Raw genomic sequence first — 17229 nt, 5'->3', positions numbered from 1 at the left:
TTAACACGTTCGCTGCCACGCTACTTCAGCATAGTCTGTTCCCGTACGCCGAGCAATTTCACTTCTTCATGGTCAGTACGGTAATCTCATTGCCAGTGGTAAGTGTCATACAAGTATACTCGTGGTTGGCTTGTGCAGAGCATATACTATCTATGAGTATACACAGTTTTGATGCTAGCTCTACAAGCCAAGCATTTTCACTTCTTCAAGGTCAGTACAGTAATCTCGTTGCCAGCAGTAAGCGTCATACGCGTTTACTCGTAGCTGGTTTACCAACTACGAGTATGCTCGTAGTTGGCAGCTAACGTTAAGCAAGATTATTAAATCTAACACATCTGTAGTATGCTATTTACATTAAACTTATTTCAAAGATTGATGTGATACTTTTACTGCTCAAGGTGATAATTTTTATTTTAAAAATAATTTACTTTTATAATTTATTTTAAATAAGGTCCTGCTTCCAGAGATGTTGAGGTATTAATAAAGATGATAAAGGCTGGAATGAATATTGCAAGGTTAAATTTCTCCCATGGTACTTATGAGGTATAACTTCGTCTTGAATGCATGAAGATAATTTATTATTTTTGTACATGTGAACATTTGTTTAGAATTCTTGATCAAAGAATATTGCAAATTTGATATAATAATATAATCTAAATGTAATACTTGTTTTAGAGAGTATTAAGATTATTCTTACGAGATTATTTCTGATAAGATGGTTTGTCTTAGACATTTTTACATTATCATGAATCATCCATGATAATTCAAGTTGTCCAACTCTTCTATCGCTTTCATAGTTAATTCTAAAGCGATGAATATTTTTCTTTTTATTTATTGTTTGTGATGGTTAACAAAAATGCAGTAAAATCCTGTCAATTGGATAGTATTTGTGATTCATTCATAATCCGTGCATACCATAAAAGCTGAAGTGAGTCCCATTCCTAGTTAATTTAATACTTTTGTAGCCAGCCTTTTCATTAGCCATACCCAGAAGCATATCAAGTTGTGAAATAGGGCTAATTTCAATTTACAATGCAGTCTCATTAAGCATTTATTGTCAGTTTCCTTATAAGCAAGCCATATAAGGAAATAATCAGAGAATTCATTTGTACAGAAAGGTCTCATTTCATATCTGAATTTTATGTGCAGCATGCAAAGTGACCAATCTATACTATATGGCTTCTCATTCTATGATTATCCAAATTACGTGTACTTGTACTTTAAAGCCAGGCAAGTGATGACCATGGTTTACAGCAACTTCTTTTTTGTTTTCCTAATTAAAAGTACTCAGACATTTGCTATTAAAAGAAAATAAAACCAAAATTATAATATTTTTAACATTAAAGTTTTTCAAAATGAGTAAATTTTAATTACATGTAATAAATAGTAAACTGTGGATACCTGGATTCCTGCATAGTGTGCATGGTTCATAAATAGTATATGAACCAATAGACAGCAAAAACTGTCTAATCAAGGACATTTTTTATTTAAAGCTCTTGAATTTTACGCTTCTCCATTCTTAGTTTAATGTTTATTGTGATTGTTGTTGGTATAGCGTAATAGGAACGCGGTGCAGGAAAATATTTTGCCAGCAAAGGTTGGTCGATTGGTAGAGCCTCTGCTACTAATGGCTCACAAAAAGTTAAGCAAGCTTGTGCTCGGTTTGTAGTTGGAAGGGAACCAATCGTTCACTGCTGTTGGCACACTCTCCCTCGATGAGTCTTTGGACTCCCTGGAGGTATCACATAATAATATTATTATTAGGCTTCTAGTGTCTGATGTTGATAATACTATGTTTAATAATGGGAGGTTCCTACTATCAAACATAGCACTTAAACACAAGTCATGACTTGAAGCTGTTTTCTATTTTCTGCACTCACCACACCTTCAGGCAACGCATTCCATTTAGAAATTGGTAGGCAAGTGGAATGTATTATGTGAGAGTGTGGTAAGTCAACTCATGTCTTACTCATATTACCCCTGCCTAATCAGAACCTCAGGAATCTTAAATAACATAGTTTTGTATGCCGTTGTCCTCATTGTTGTCATAATCCAGTTATTGTCTTCAGAATTCCTGCAATTAAAAGAAAGGTGTGATCTGTCATCAAGACTAGGTCTCTTATATTTCAGTACATCCATGAGTTATAATACATCATCCCATCCTTTCCTTGCAAAATTTCAGATCCTTAAACTATACAACATTAAACTGTTATTCCAACTCATGTACACTCATAGTCTATTCAAATGTTCCTGCAGAATCACAACATCCATTTTATTCATTTTCCTTCAATCCTAATGATAATTTATAGTACATGCAGGCCTTGCAGTTTGCCCAGGTTTTCTTTGTAACCATAATTTAGGATAAGGTAATTACTCTTATGCCTCATTATATACTTTTGTGTATAAATTTTGTGCATTCTCCTGGCCAGTATTCCTGATTGTAAGATAAAAAACTCAACTTTCCTGGAGGAAAAAATCCCAGCCATCTCTCCATGAGACATGCTAATACACCTTTAGTTGAAAAGTCCTGATGTGTTCTTTCTTCCTAGACAGGATTTTAACCCTGTCTTTCCAACCAAAGCACTTTGTCAAAACAAAGTAAGATATGATGGTGCTTATTCACTCTCCCCTAACTATCATTAAAGCAAACTATTCCATCTTATCTCATCTTCCCTTTACGTGTTAGGCTGAAGGTCCTGTCATGGCCATGTATCTTTACTGAAGAGAAACCTAACTAATGCACTGATAGAGAAGTTAATCCTGTCTGCATAATGATTTCTATCCATTAAAGCAAAAATATAGAGATGATAAAGTAAATAAATTACAGAAAAAAATCTATCCAAATCATCCTGCAAAATTTTGACGTCATCTGCATTCACTATTGCCCTACCCAACTTCGCATCATCCGCAAACAAATGAACTGTTCCTCTCAGATCCTTTCCTATATCATTTATGAACAAATTAAACAGCAGTGGTCCAAGAACAGATCCTTGTGGTGCACCACTAGTCACAGGCCGTCTTGTGGACTCTACTCCTGAGTAAACCACTCTGATATCTCTCCGTCAACCACCCTCCTATCCATCTCACCAACCCTATATCCATTCCCATATGCTGCAATTTACTGATTACAATTCCATGTGGTATCCTGTCAAAGGCCTTAGCAAGGTCCAGTAGAATCACTTTAAACCCATTACCCTTATCCAGCTCAGCCGTCACTGTGTTATAATACGTGAGCAAGTTACTGAGGCATGACCTACCCTTCACAAAACCATGCTGTCCCCGATACAGTATCCCATTTTCTTCTATCCAGTCTTGTATTTTCCTCTTGACTATTTTCTCTAAGACCTTGATAATGATTCCTGTTATGCTGATTGGCCGGTAATTTTCAACAGCAGCCTTGGAACCACCTTTGTGCAGTGGAACTATTTTCCCCTCTTTCCACCCCCTTGGGACTGACCCAGTCCTGAGGCTCAAATTAAACAAAATGGTCAAGGGCACTAACAATTCTTTGGCCGCTTCACTTACGACACGAGCTGGTATACCATCCAATCCCACAGATGTATTGACATTGAGGTTCTGTAATAGACTGGTTACCTTTACTTCATTCATCACAATTCCAGTATAAGCTGTTGGTTCTTCCATTCCTGCAAAGTCACCACCTGGATGATATACTCTTGCAAAGTGCTCGCTCAGTAATTCCACAATATCGACTGATTCGGTTACCTCCCTACCCTCAGCATTTTTTAAGATCATTCTACCATGAGCATTTTTCCTTTTACTTGCAACATATTGAAAAAACTGTTTGGGATTCTCTTTAGCCTGCGTGGCCAATTTCCTTTCGTAATCTGCTTTTACTTTTCTTACCACCCTTGTTACCATCCTGGCCTGAGCTTTATACTGTTCCTGCGCCTGATGGTCATCCTTCTCCTTAAATTCCCTCCACAATTGTTTCTTTTTTTGCAGCTCAAGCTTAATAGTGTTATTCATCCATTTAACCCCTACTTGATTTATTATTCGGACTCTTGGTATACAGTCAACCATTGCCTCCTGCAAACAGTTCTTAACCACCTCCCATGCACTATCAACATCCAGCCCTTGCAGTTTTACATGCCATGGCATTGAGCCAAGCACACACCTAAGCTTGTCATACTTACCAGCCCGGTAATTCCACATGTACCCTGTCTTAATTGTAAATTCGACTCCTTTAGCCACCTCCCAAGTCATGACCTTATGGTCACTCTCACCAATTGGTGGCAACATGGTCATGTTCGTTACAGCCACATTATCAGTTGCAATTACTAGGTCCAGCACTCTCTGCCCCCTGGTATTTTCCAATACATGTTTCCATAGATAGTTGTCCCTTAATAACCTCATAAAATCCAATTCCTTCCTCCCATGTGCCCTCTCCTCTTTCCAGTCAATTGTTATGAGGGTGACTAGTTTGGTGGAGCATTACTATAAAAATGCATATAGAAAAGACATAAGACAAAAATACAATGTCTGTAAGAAAAAGATTGGAGTTAAGTCTGTGAGAGAAAGGAATCATTTATTAAGTGAATTTTCATGCTCTGCATGGTACTAAACATTTTAAGGGAGGTTTTTGATTTACCCTTAATGTGAGAATAGTATTCGAAGATTGAGCAAACTGGGGATTTATGTATTGTTAGGAATTGTCTGAGAAGTATTACATCTACATGGCATCATAATTATGCTAGGGATGTGATGTACAATATTTATGCTAGTAAAGCCGAGAGGTGTAAATCAACCCAACAAGAGCATTATAAAAAAGTTTTTTTGTGATCCTTACCTGTGGAAGGTTGAACTATAGTACCTTAGTACCATAGATAGGCAAAGATTTTTATTTTATTTTATGTAATCCAGATGCTCTGCTCTAGTGACCAAATGTAGAACTTTTTCAGATCACTTCAGGCCTCCAGTATAGCACTTGTTTCACACCAGGTGTTAAAATTTATCTTCAGCCTAAAGACATTCACAGACATCCATGGTGGGTTTTGAACCCACATCCTGTAAGTGAGACTGAGTATGCTAATCGCTTGGCCAACAAGTCATTTAAGTTAGATCATTCCAAGGAGAAATAATGGTGTCAAGCAAAAGACAAGGCCAACTTCTCTTTTAGTGAGGTGTACCCACCAGTTCACAGTCTCATGTCCTTAGACACTACAAGGGTGCCAACTGGGATGACCTCTGTGACTTCTGTTCCGTTTTTCTGATCCGAACACCTGCTCAGACCGAATAACGGAAATAATTTTCACTGGAATGAAGGTTTTCATCCCCTGTTCCACTCCAAATTCTTAGCCACCGTCCAAGCCTTGGTTCTCAAAAAAAAGTTTGCCAATGCTGTAAAAGAAAAAAAACCACTGCTTATACTGCAGCATTCAACAGTTGCAAAAGAATCATTACTGAATAACAGAGATCATCCTCTCTAACAGATAAGCTTAGGTGTTGATGGTTATTCATGACTTATTTTTCACGGTATTAACAACAGCACAAACACTTTTATCAACAAAGATGTTTTATTAATGCTTATATTTCGCTGATTTTCAACTCAGCATCATCAGAGCACAACACACATGTAAACGCGACAGCGAGTGAGTGAAACAATATAATTACAAAAGATCTGAAGTCCTATTTTTTTGGCGCCCTCTAACGAGAAGAGGAAAAAAAAATAATAAACAGTAGTTATCCAGGAGCTTTTCTTAGGATAACTGTCTCCCAAATTTTTGGCAAATTAATGCAACCATATTTGTTAAGGTTGGGAGAATTCTTCAAAGCCATTGCTGACTCAAAAATATAATCTTTCAGATCTATAATGACTCCTAAATAGCACATTCATTTTCCTCCATCTAATCCTGTTTGAAGGAGTGTCCAAAGCGTGGTCTGCCAGTCCCGACTTGCCATAGTAATAGTAGCGAATGTATCTTTCATGTTCTTCCAGGCAGATGTTCACTGATCTTCCTGTTTGCCCATAATAGGCCAAGTCACACAGAACTTCATACACTCCTGGGTGTGCTAAAGGGTGAAGTTTATCCTTAGGCAAGCAGATCAGAGTTGCCAGCTTGACATGAGGTTTGAAAGTGGTGCGAAGGCCATGTTTCGACAATACTTTGGCTATCTTTTCCGATGTCCCTCTCCAAAATTCTACAAACAGATTAATGGTACTGCTATGGGTTCCCCCCTCTCTCCCCTGTTAGCAAATTTTTACATGGAACACTTTGAAAACAAAGTACTTACCACAGCTACATACAAGCCACAAGTATGGTTACGCTATGTAGATGATGTGTTTGATATCTGGCCCCATGGACAAAACACTTTGGATGCTTTTGTCACCTACCTAAACAGCCAACACCCCAAAATTCACTTCACAGTAGAAAAATAATCAAATAACTGTTTACCATTTCTTGACACATTAGTCACTCGCCTTTCAGATGGATCACTATCTTTTTGTTTTTACAGAAAGCCTACACACACAGGAAGATACCTACATAAACAATCACATCATCATCCAGTCCAACAGTACGGCATTTTAAAAACACTTGCACACAGAGCCATTTGTTCTAACGATACAGCTCTGACCACTGAACTCCAATACCTGCACCATACATTCTTAGCCAACGGCTACAATCCCTACAAAATAGATTAAATACTACATAGGCTCATTACTCTGCCCTCCCCTAATACACAAGAATACAACATGACCATTTCTATTCCCTATATCAGAGGTACATCGGAAAAGATAGCCAAAGTATTGTTAAAACATGGCCTTCGCACCACTTTCAAACCTCATGTCAAGCTGGCAACTCTGATCTGCTCGCTTAAGGATAAACTTCACCCTTTAGCACACCCAGAAGTGTATGAAGTTCCGTGTGACTGTGACTTGGCCTATTATGGGCAAACAGGAAGATCAGTGAACATCCGCCTGGAAGAACATGAAAGATACATTCGCTACTATTACTATGGCAAGTCGGGACTGGCAGACCACGCTTTGGACACTTCTTCACACAGGATTAGATGGAGGAAAATGAATGTGCTATTTAGGAGTTGTTATAGATCTGAAAGATTATTTTTTGAGTCAGCAATGGCTTTGAAGAATTCTCCCAGCCTTAACAAATATGGTTGCATTAATTTGCCAAAAATTTGGGAGATGGTTATCCTAAGAAAAACTCCTGGATAACTGCTTTTTTTTTTTCCCCTCGTTAGAGGGTGCCAAAAAATAGGACTTTAGATCTTTTGTCTTTTGCAATTATATTGTTTCACTCACTCGCTGTCGCGTTTACATGTGTGTTGTGCTCTGATGATGCTGAGGTTGAAAATCAGCGAAATATAAGCGTTAATAAAACATCTTTGTTGATAAAAGTATTTGTGGCGTTGTTAATACCGTGAAAAATAAGTCATGGAGAGATCATCCTCACAGGAATGAAGACTTTCATTCCTTATTCTATCCCAAATTCTCAGCCACCATCCAAGTCTTGGTAATCAAAAAAGTGTGCCAATGCTGTTAAAGAGAAACCAGAATGACTCAAGACCAGAACTCCAGCTACCAACTCTGCCTATTCTGCAGCAAGCAACAATTGCAAAAGAATCATCACCAAGTCCAAGTCAGACTTCAAAAGGGCCAAATGCTGCAAACTCACCTCCTGCTCAAATGGCAGTCATTCCTTCTGGTTCCTTGCCAAAGCCATTGGGCACAACTTCTGCCCACTCAGGTTTCCACTACTCTTGCATCTGGATGGTACTGTAGTCACCTCACCAAAAGACAAGGCCAACTTAGTTGCTTCACTCTTCTCTTCGAATTCCTGCATTGATGACCTCTACTCCACAAAGAACAGCTCTCTCCATGTGTCCCATAGTCTTCCGACAAAAAGAAATCCGAAGAATCCTGAACAACCTGAACACAAGGCATCTGGTCCTGATTGTATCCCACCTATTATGTTAAAAAATTGTGCCCCAGAGCTAAAAGTCAACGATCAAACTACTGTCCAATTGCTCTTACCTCTGTTCTCTCAAAAATTATGGAGAAGATTATCAACAACCAACTCTTGAACCACTTTATTAAAGATGCAAAGAAATTATATTCTTGGTTTAATCCTTTATCCAAGTGTAACTTGGTGTACTTGGTATCCAAAATTACACTTGGATAAAGGATTAAACCAAGAATATAATTTTTTGGCATCTTTAATTTATAGTATAACCAAGTGGGAAAAACTTCCAACAACTATCTTGAACCACCTAGAGACATACCAACTAATGACCAGCAGTGTGGATTCCACCACTCACAATCTACAGCTGATCTTCTTGCTTTCACTATCCACCACTACTCAACAAACTATCATCATATGATCTGCCTTTCTCACTGGTCGCTCACTACATGTCATGGTGGATGGCTTACTCTCCTCAGATTTCTGCACCAATGCAGGAGTATCCCAGGATTATATTCTTTCACCCACTCTCTTCTTCTTGTATATAAACAACCTGCTCTCACAGACTTCCAATCCTATTCATAGCTTTTCTGATGACAGTACGCTCCATTCCTCCTTTTCATTCGACAAACCTGTTAGTGCTCAAGTATTAGAATCCTCAAGATCTATCATGACCATGGACCTGAACTCAGATCGTCTAGCTATATCACAGTGGGGCAAGGACAACTTCATAAATTTCAATGCCACCTAAACCCAGTTCTGTCTAATCTCTCACAAGAAAGAGCTCGCATCTCTCCCCATTTCCTTCATAATAGCGAGATATCCAAACACGGTCAGTTTTGGTCTGACTTGCACTTCCGATGTCTCCTGGCAATACCATATTTCAGCTATAGCTTCTACAGCTTCCAAAAAACTTGGTGTCCTTTTTTGCACAAGACATTACTTCACAGCTGCTAACTCTATACAAAGTTCAAATCCACCCATCCATGGCATATTGTTCTCATATTTGGAGTAGTACACCAGAGTACTCTCTAAGATTGCTCAATTCTATCCAGAACAGGACAGTCTGGCTAATTAATGATCCCTCTCACAAACCCACTTCAATCCCTCTCTCTCTCTCACAGGCGATCAGTTTCTGCCTTGTGCCTCTTCTACAGATAATTTCACGGACAGTGCTCTGCTGAATTGGCCACTGTTATTCCTCCACTCCTTCAAAAATTCACTAAAACAAGAGCCACTGCTAACCAACACCCTTTTATAGTCCACCTTAAAACTCACGGAACCAACTTTACTGCCTCCTCTTTTGTTCCATTTACTTCTGTCCTTGGAAAGTCTCCCCCAGTCTGCCTTCCCTAATGACTACAACCCTCAGCTGTTCAAGCAAAATGTGAACAGACTCCTCCCTTTTTCTGTTCCTCTTGCCCACATACAGTACTAGTGTGCTGTAGGTCTTGTGACCTTATCTTATGAACTGTATCTTGCATGCTTTCTAGTCATACCCTTACAACATTCCCAGAGATGAGCTCAAGTTCTTTTCCACATGTTATATCTCATTATGCCTATACTATTAGATTCTCTTATCAAGTTATGTTTCTACATGTCGTGACGCCTCTCTTCTACTTGTTGGTTACTCATTGTTAAATAATTTTATTCATTTCCTCTGACTATATCTGTTCACAGTAGACAATACAGTAGACAAGACACCCTATTGTTAAAGCTTCATATAGTAGGACAATAACTAAACAAGATTTTTTTTAAGATGACATTTTGTAACCTTATCAAAGATAAAATAAAATGACAAGATAACATCTTGTCACCTTCATACAGAAAGGCTTAGGTATTGTTCATTATTCATAATGAAGCTTAATAGTATAACTAACACCAAGAGGAAAAAAGACATTTATTAAACTCGCCAATATTTCACTGGTTTTCCACCCAGCATCATCAGAGCACAATGAAACTGTGATGGGCACACAGCACTAAACAAAATATTTGTAGAAACAATTTAAATTGTAGCTGACACCTAATGAGCTTATATGGCTCTATGGATCAGATAAGTACAAAGTTCATTCAGATAAGTCTGGTTAGGTCTTAAAATGATAGTCTTCCATATCTTGGTAAATTAATGTGACCATATTTGTTGAGGTTACAAGAGTGCTTCATAGCTGATGCTGATTCTTAGAATAGCCTCTCAGACCTATAACGACTTCTACCTAATAAAGATGTTTTTTTCCGTCTGGTCAGATGTGAAGGAGTATCCAGAGCATGGTCTGCCCATCCTGACTTGCCATACAGATGATCTCAGATAAAATTTTTATTTTCTTCAAGGCATATGTTTACTGATCTACCAATCTGTCCAAGGTAGATTTAAGTTGCTGGCACAAGGAACTGTACACTTTCAGATGTTCAAGAAGATATAGTCAATCTTTAGAAGAACGTATAAAAGTAGATAGTTGAAGGAAAGGTTTGAAAGTGCTATGGAAATCATATTTGCATAGAACTTTGGCTATTTTTTTTTTTTTTTTTTTTTTTTTGATGTATCCTTAACATTTGAAATGAGAATGATTTTGCTGTGATCCTGTGTGTTGGGTGTAGGAGGGATAGGGGTGCATGTAGTATTTTATTTATTTTATATTGGCTGTAGCCATTGGTGAAAAAGGTTCCTAAGCTCAGTTTCAAGGGTTGTGTTATTTGAACAAATAGCCCCGGCTTGGTGAGGAAGTAAGAGTGTTGTGGGAAGGGTGGTGGTGTTGTTGATGTGATTGTTTATGTAAATATCTACCAGTATGAGTGAGTTTTCTGTAGATAAAGATAATGAGCCATTAGGAAGTCGTGTCACTAGTGTATCTAAAAAGAGGAGACTATTGTAAGAAGTAAAGTAAGAGTGTTGTGGGAAGGGTGGTGGTGGTGTTGTTGATGTGATTGTTTATGTAAATATCTACCAGTATGAGTGAGTTTTCTGTAGATAAAGATAATGAGCCATTAGGAAGTCGTGTCACTAGTGTATCTAAAAAGAGGAGACTAGTGTTACTTTCTTTTTCTGTGGTGAAGGTTTATTTTAGGATGTTGACTGCTTATATGTGCCAAAAATGTATCTGTTGTTATCCTACAAATTAGTGTCCTATGTGCAACATTGCATTTATGCAGTGTGATGATGTAATCACCTTAGCAATAGGACTCACTTTAGTTCTCCCCCACCCCCACACACACACCTGCAAAATCTCTTCTGTCACTGACTACTTGGCAAATTACCATTAATCCAGTACTCTGCTTGAATTGTCCTCAATCCAAAATGTATAAACTTGTATTCAGCAATATGGACATTCACTTATGCATAGATCCAGTTTGTTCATATTAGCCTAACCATACTGGAAATGCAAGGTAATCACTGTTTATGATATTGGTTACGGGAGGTCTTGAATTGTTTGAGCACTACAAGATTTGTCTGGTGAAGAAGAATGGAATGTATAGTCATCAAAAACAACAATAAAAAACTACGAATAGGATTTGAAGTTAGAGAAGTTATTAATGTATGGAAGGATGATTATAAGTGAATGTTCAGAGCCCTAGAGCACTCTGGAATTATTAGAGAGAGAGAACCAATAACACAGGGAAAAATCTAAAAAGAGAAACTGACAATCAATTGGCATAAAGTTTCCACTAACCCTAACATAAGATACCTTGGTAAGGGTTCTGTGCAAAATTCAATTTTTCTTCAGGGAATGTAGAGCAGTCATTAGGATTTCCATGGTTTATTTCAGAAGATGAATACTGTTCACAAGTGATCTAGCCTTTCTTGTGGTGAAGGTGGTGATCTATGGTGATCACTTAATTGCTGGTCTGAAGCTTTTTTTGGATGGACTGAAGTGAGAATAGTGAGATGACTAACTTCTCTTGCTGTTTATTTTTATGATAGGCTATGAACTGGACATGGTAATCCTTAATGGAAATATTTTAAAAAAATTAAATATAAAAGTCTTTATGTGCTCTCAGAAGGTGTATAGGATATCATGATAGCACTCCATGAAAAGATTGTTGTTACATCATTACCAACTTCCAACAAGAGTTTTCAAGAATTTTTCTCCAAAACAGTCTATTATCTCTCAGGACTTGAATATCATCGGATCTCATATTTTGGTCTTCTGAGGCACTTCTTTCTGTATTGGTCCACCTAGATATATAAAATTTCCTAATAAAGGTAATTCCAGGTAACACAGTTCACTCTTCTAAGGCAAGGTTGCAATTCTGCTACATTTAAGTTAATATCATTCTTATAATTATTTCAGACGTTCAGTTGGCAAAAATAACAAGAAAATAATCATGTGCGCTTTCTTTTCAAAAAAAAAGAAAGAATATTATAAATTCACCCAATGAAAAAGAAAATACTTCATATTTTTCTTCTTGTTATCTTATCATTATCTAGTTTTTTGTTGAAGTACAAAGAACTCACTGCATATGTGAGAAATACGTTTACTTGCTAGGTTAGATATGTGACATTTTTGAAGTAGCTATATGTTCACTACTATTTTACACTAAAATGTATAAGCATATTCCCCCAAGTGATTTATGTTTGCAACAATTGCCTTGTGAACCATTTTGAAAAGAAATTATCTGAAATATCTGCTGATTGAATAAGTGGATAACCACCCAAAAAAGTTAAACAATTATGTACACGCATGCTCCTTTTTTGAAAATATTCAAATCCTTTTTTTATAAGATAATTGGATCAGATAATTTATAATGTTTTGATAATAAAATTCAAACTGTGTTTATTATTACTATTATTAATAGAGACCTCCAGGGACTCATCAAGGGAGGTGACAAGCTGTCATAATTGTTCTTGAATTCATTCACATTACTTGCACACACAACATTCCAATCATTCACCACTCATTGAGAGAAAAACCTAGCTCTCACCTTCTTGATGGCATTTAGTGTCAGCTTCCCAAGATGCCTTCTTGTCCTTTCACCTTCCTTAATAAAATGAAAAATTCCATCAACTGAAATCCTGTATGACTTTCAGAAGTTTGTTAGTCTCAATCATGGTGCTAGTGTCACAACAAGAAGTAGCAGTGTATTTGAAAATACAAAAAGTGTCTTTTTCCCCTTAATTATATCATGTAGATTTGTATAATAGTGCTTTTGTGTAATAGTCAGACTCATTGTAATCATTGTACTGTGGTAATGTGGTTTGAAGTGTTCGCTTCAGTTATCTTGATTATTGTGGTAGTGCTAGTAAATCTTACAAAAACGGTGACACTGGCAGCTAAGGAGCATACACTAGTGGCATGGAAGGTCTCAACTCTGAGTTTTTCCCTGGATCTTTCACAGTGTATGAGATGCGACAGTTGTTTTATGTATGTGTCCAAAAATGTTAAAGATTTATGGAGTGTTAGATTGAACTATAAAAAGCAACATATTATAGTATGTGAGAAGTGCAATGAAAGGCTAGGATGTTCCAAAAATGAGAATGATGTTACCAAAAATAATCAGAAAGTGGCTGGAAGTGCTTGCGATGGTAATAATGAAAGTGACATGGAAGAGCTTAGGCAAGAGTTAATGAAAATTAGGAGTCAAGTTATGTGTATAAAGGAAATTAAACATTTAAAGAAGAACATAGCTAATGTAAATGACAATGAAGTTAATAAGAAGCAGCAAGTATCTAAGGATGATATGGTTGCTTTATATGGTGACTCAATCATTAAAGGTGTGGTAAAAAATAAAGTGCACAAGACTGGTGGTACAAAAAAAACGAATATCAGTTGCTTTACATAGAAGGAACGGACATCAGAATTAGTGGTAGTGATGGGCACAAATGACTTACAGAGAATGTGAAAAGAGATTTGAAGAAGTTGTTGCAGGCAGTGAAGGATAATAGTGTCATTGGGAAAGTGTTTAATTAGTTGGTTGCCCAGATATGACAGTAGTGAACTGAGGAGAGCAATGATACTGAATTGTTTCATGTGGAGAGTGTTCAATTTGTGAATGTATGGAATGAATTCAAAGGGAAGGTAGAATGGTTCAATGCTGATTTGAAAGAGTTTTGAGTGGTCATTTGAAACGATTGTTGTTTGCTAAGAGTACACAGGGTTCATATGAAATTAGTACCACTAAGAGTCAGAAAGAGGTTGTGGAAGGACAGGAAGATGATGGATACAAAGGTGAGTTAATGATTATGGCAGAGTAAAGTGATATAGTGAAAAACCATGGGGATAAGAATATAAATGAAAATCAGAGTCAGGATCATGGAAACAGGGATGGTCAGGATGAAGAGAGAAGTGCACCATAGCAGAGAGAGTAAAAAGTGATTGTGTTGATGGGATGGTCTTAAAGAGTGGAGAATTATTCTGCTTGTATACCAATGTACAAAGAACCAGAAATAAAAGGACTTGGTTTTTATTGATTGAATCAGTATGCCCAAAGATAAATCTCTTAAGTGAAACTTAGTTAACTGAGGATGATATACTGTCGGGACTTGAAATGGTGGAATATAGAATTTTCTGAAAGGATAGGAAGATGAATTTTCCACTTTGACTCATGAAGGCAGAATTGTGCCTTCAAGAGTCAAAGTGGAAATAGCAGTACGTGTGAAGATTTTGAAGCCGTTTGGTGTGAAGTTGAGATCAATAGAATAGTATATTTAATAGGATGCTGTTATGCGCTAGAGAATGTGGAGAGTATTGATTGTGAAATGTTTAGACAAATTTGTTGAGCACGTAAAAGGAAGATGATCCTAATGGGAGATTTTTATTATAGGAATGTGGATTGGAAAGAAAACATAGTGTATAATAAAAGGAGAGTGAATTTTTTTAGCTTTCTGTGGGAAAGCTATCTAAAGCTGCATATAATGGAAACAACACAAGGTTTATTGGTATTATCCTCACAGGATGTGGTTGTGAGATGTCAACACTACCACCTGCTGGTTAAAGTGATCATGAAGTATCGGTTTGGACGGCAGTCAAACAGGAAAAAGTTGATAGCAAGAAGGTCTATATGTGAAAGTATAAGGTGGGTGATTATCAGTAGCTCCATAGTCAACTAGCATCTATACATTAGGTTGATGAATTGTGTAGAAAAGATGTTGACAGTGCATGGGAAGTGATAAGGCATTATCTAACAAAAGCAATGCTTAACTGCATACCAAGAATTAAGCAGATAGAGTAGGAGTGAGATGGATGAACAGTGAAATCAAGCAAGCGGTGTTACAATAGAAGAGTTATGGAGGAAGTAAAAGACAGTTTCACTGTAAACTGTCTTTTACTTCTGTCTTCTATGACAAGCATGGTTAAAAAACAAAGTAGGATATGAGAAGAGATTGGCTAGTCAGATCAAAGCTAATGCAGGGAAATTTTTCTGCAATGTGCAAGCAAGTGAGAAAATAATTATGACAGGTTGATGCTGGTGGATAGCAGAGTAACTATAGCAATTGATATAGTGGAATTACTTAACGAACATCAGTGTATAACATAGTGCTGTGAATGAAGCTGTGCAACATGTAGAAGGGAGGCGAGAATTAGGAGAATTAAAGGTTTTCACCTTTAATCAGAGGTGTATGGGTTAGATGTTAATAAAAGTCTGGGAAGGAATGACATATCGCCACATAGTTTTAAAGAATGTGCAAAAGAGTTAGCCATGCCCTTGTCCTGGTTATTTAACAAAAGTCTTGCAGTGGGGAAGTTTCCTAAGGAGAAGAAAGAAGGCAAAATAATGCCTGTCCACAAGCATGGTTCAAGAACAGAAGTTTCCAATTATAGACTGGTCTGTATATATGCAGTTGCGATCAAATTGTTGGAAAAATTGTTAGAAATAGAATACAGGATTGGACTGATAGGTATAAGTTTCTCTATGATGGTTAGCATGGATTTGTGAACGGCAGGTCTTGGTTTAGCAATCTGTTTATGTTTTATGATAAAGTGGCAAATGCATTAAATAGGGGAGAATCGTATGCAGTGATATTCTTGGACTTAGCAAAACCATTTGATTGATTACCAAATAAGTTGGTGTACAAGCTGCAGAGGATAGGAATAGAGTATATTGGTTAGATGCAGTGGCGAGCTGTAAGGGGCTGGCGCGAGCCCTTTGTTAATTTTTTCTCAAATTTGCGAGCCCCTTGTTTTTCTTGTTTAATAATCTTGTAGAACTAGAAAATACTACCGTGGAATGTATATATGCTATTATAATTACTACTTTAAATTCATATGGATTTTCTGATAACTATTTAAAAAATCATCTCATTGCATTTTGTTCTGATGGAGCTAGTGTAATGTTAGGAGACAAATCAGGTGTTGCAATCAAACTTCTACAAAAAATTTCCCAACATTGTGATTTGGCATTGTGTTGCTCATCGTTTACAATTAGCATTAGACAATTTGAGAAAAAACATTAAAGAAATAAATCATTTTGAAATATTTATGGATAAATTATATGCTTTTTATCATCAATAACCAAAAAATCAATGAGAATTAAATTGCAAAAGACCTTGTATCGAAATTTTAAACATCAGACGTGTGTTTGGAAGCTTTATGCAAGCATTTAGCATCGAACAATAAATATAAGGGCTTTTTAAACAGATATCTCAATTTGGAATTTTTAAAAGATCTAGTAGTAATGATTGATATCCTACAGGAATTATCATATCTGTCAGAAACTCTACAAAGTTGCAAAATAAGCATTATAAGGGCTAAGTTAGCTTTTTTTTTTTTTTTTTGCTCGATGATGCGAGCCCTTCGTTAAAATTTCCATAGCTCACCGCTGGTTAGATGGATCAGAGATTGACTACCTGAGTAATACCAGCAAGTTGTATATAATATGGAGCCATGTTTCAAAAAAAGGTGACCAATGGTGTGCCTCAGGGCTTTGTTCTTGGGCCCCTACTGTTTAACTTTTTTGTTAATGATATTTCATGTGAATTGACTGGGGATCTTCAAATGTGTGCTGATGATTAAGTTAGGTACAATTATCAGGAGTAGTGCTGATGTTAATTCTCTACAGGAAGATTTGAATAGACATTTGGCTTGGATAGATGAGTGGGGTTGCAGTTTTAATGTTAATAAATGCAAGGTGTTACACTCTAGGATACAGAGATATAAGGCCATGTACTGTATTGGTGGACCTGTACTTCAGGAAGTGGATGAGATTTGGATCTTGGAGTGATGATGGACAGCGAATTGAAGTTTGTGGGCACATGTTGCGAAGACTGCAATCATATAGCTGCATGATAAAAAGTATACATTGACATGTAGAGATAAGGAGGTGGTGGTGGTGCCTCTGAAGGCATTGTCAGATCACATAT

General features: G+C 37.0%; 1 protein-coding gene across 1 annotated transcript in view; it reads left to right on the top strand.

Moving 5' to 3' along the window:
• The window catches only part of LOC150104339 (pyruvate kinase PKM-like), a 241265-nt gene that overhangs the window by 43477 nt on the left and 180559 nt on the right, over window positions 1–17229 (top strand). Inside the window, exon 3 of the mRNA XM_090396925.1 lies at window positions 452–543. Coding sequence (XP_090253051.1) covers window positions 452–543 — 92 coding nt within the window. The remainder of the gene's footprint in view (window positions 1–451; window positions 544–17229) is intronic.

Source organism: Typopeltis vanoorti, chromosome 8, assembly GCF_054136105.1.
Source record: "Typopeltis vanoorti isolate ZY-2024b chromosome 8, IOZ_Tvanoo_1.0, whole genome shotgun sequence".
Classification (NCBI taxonomy): Eukaryota; Metazoa; Arthropoda; class Arachnida; order Uropygi; family Thelyphonidae; genus Typopeltis; species Typopeltis vanoorti.
Note: the sequence above shows the minus strand (reverse complement) of the source record. Positions and strands in the feature narration are given on the sequence as shown.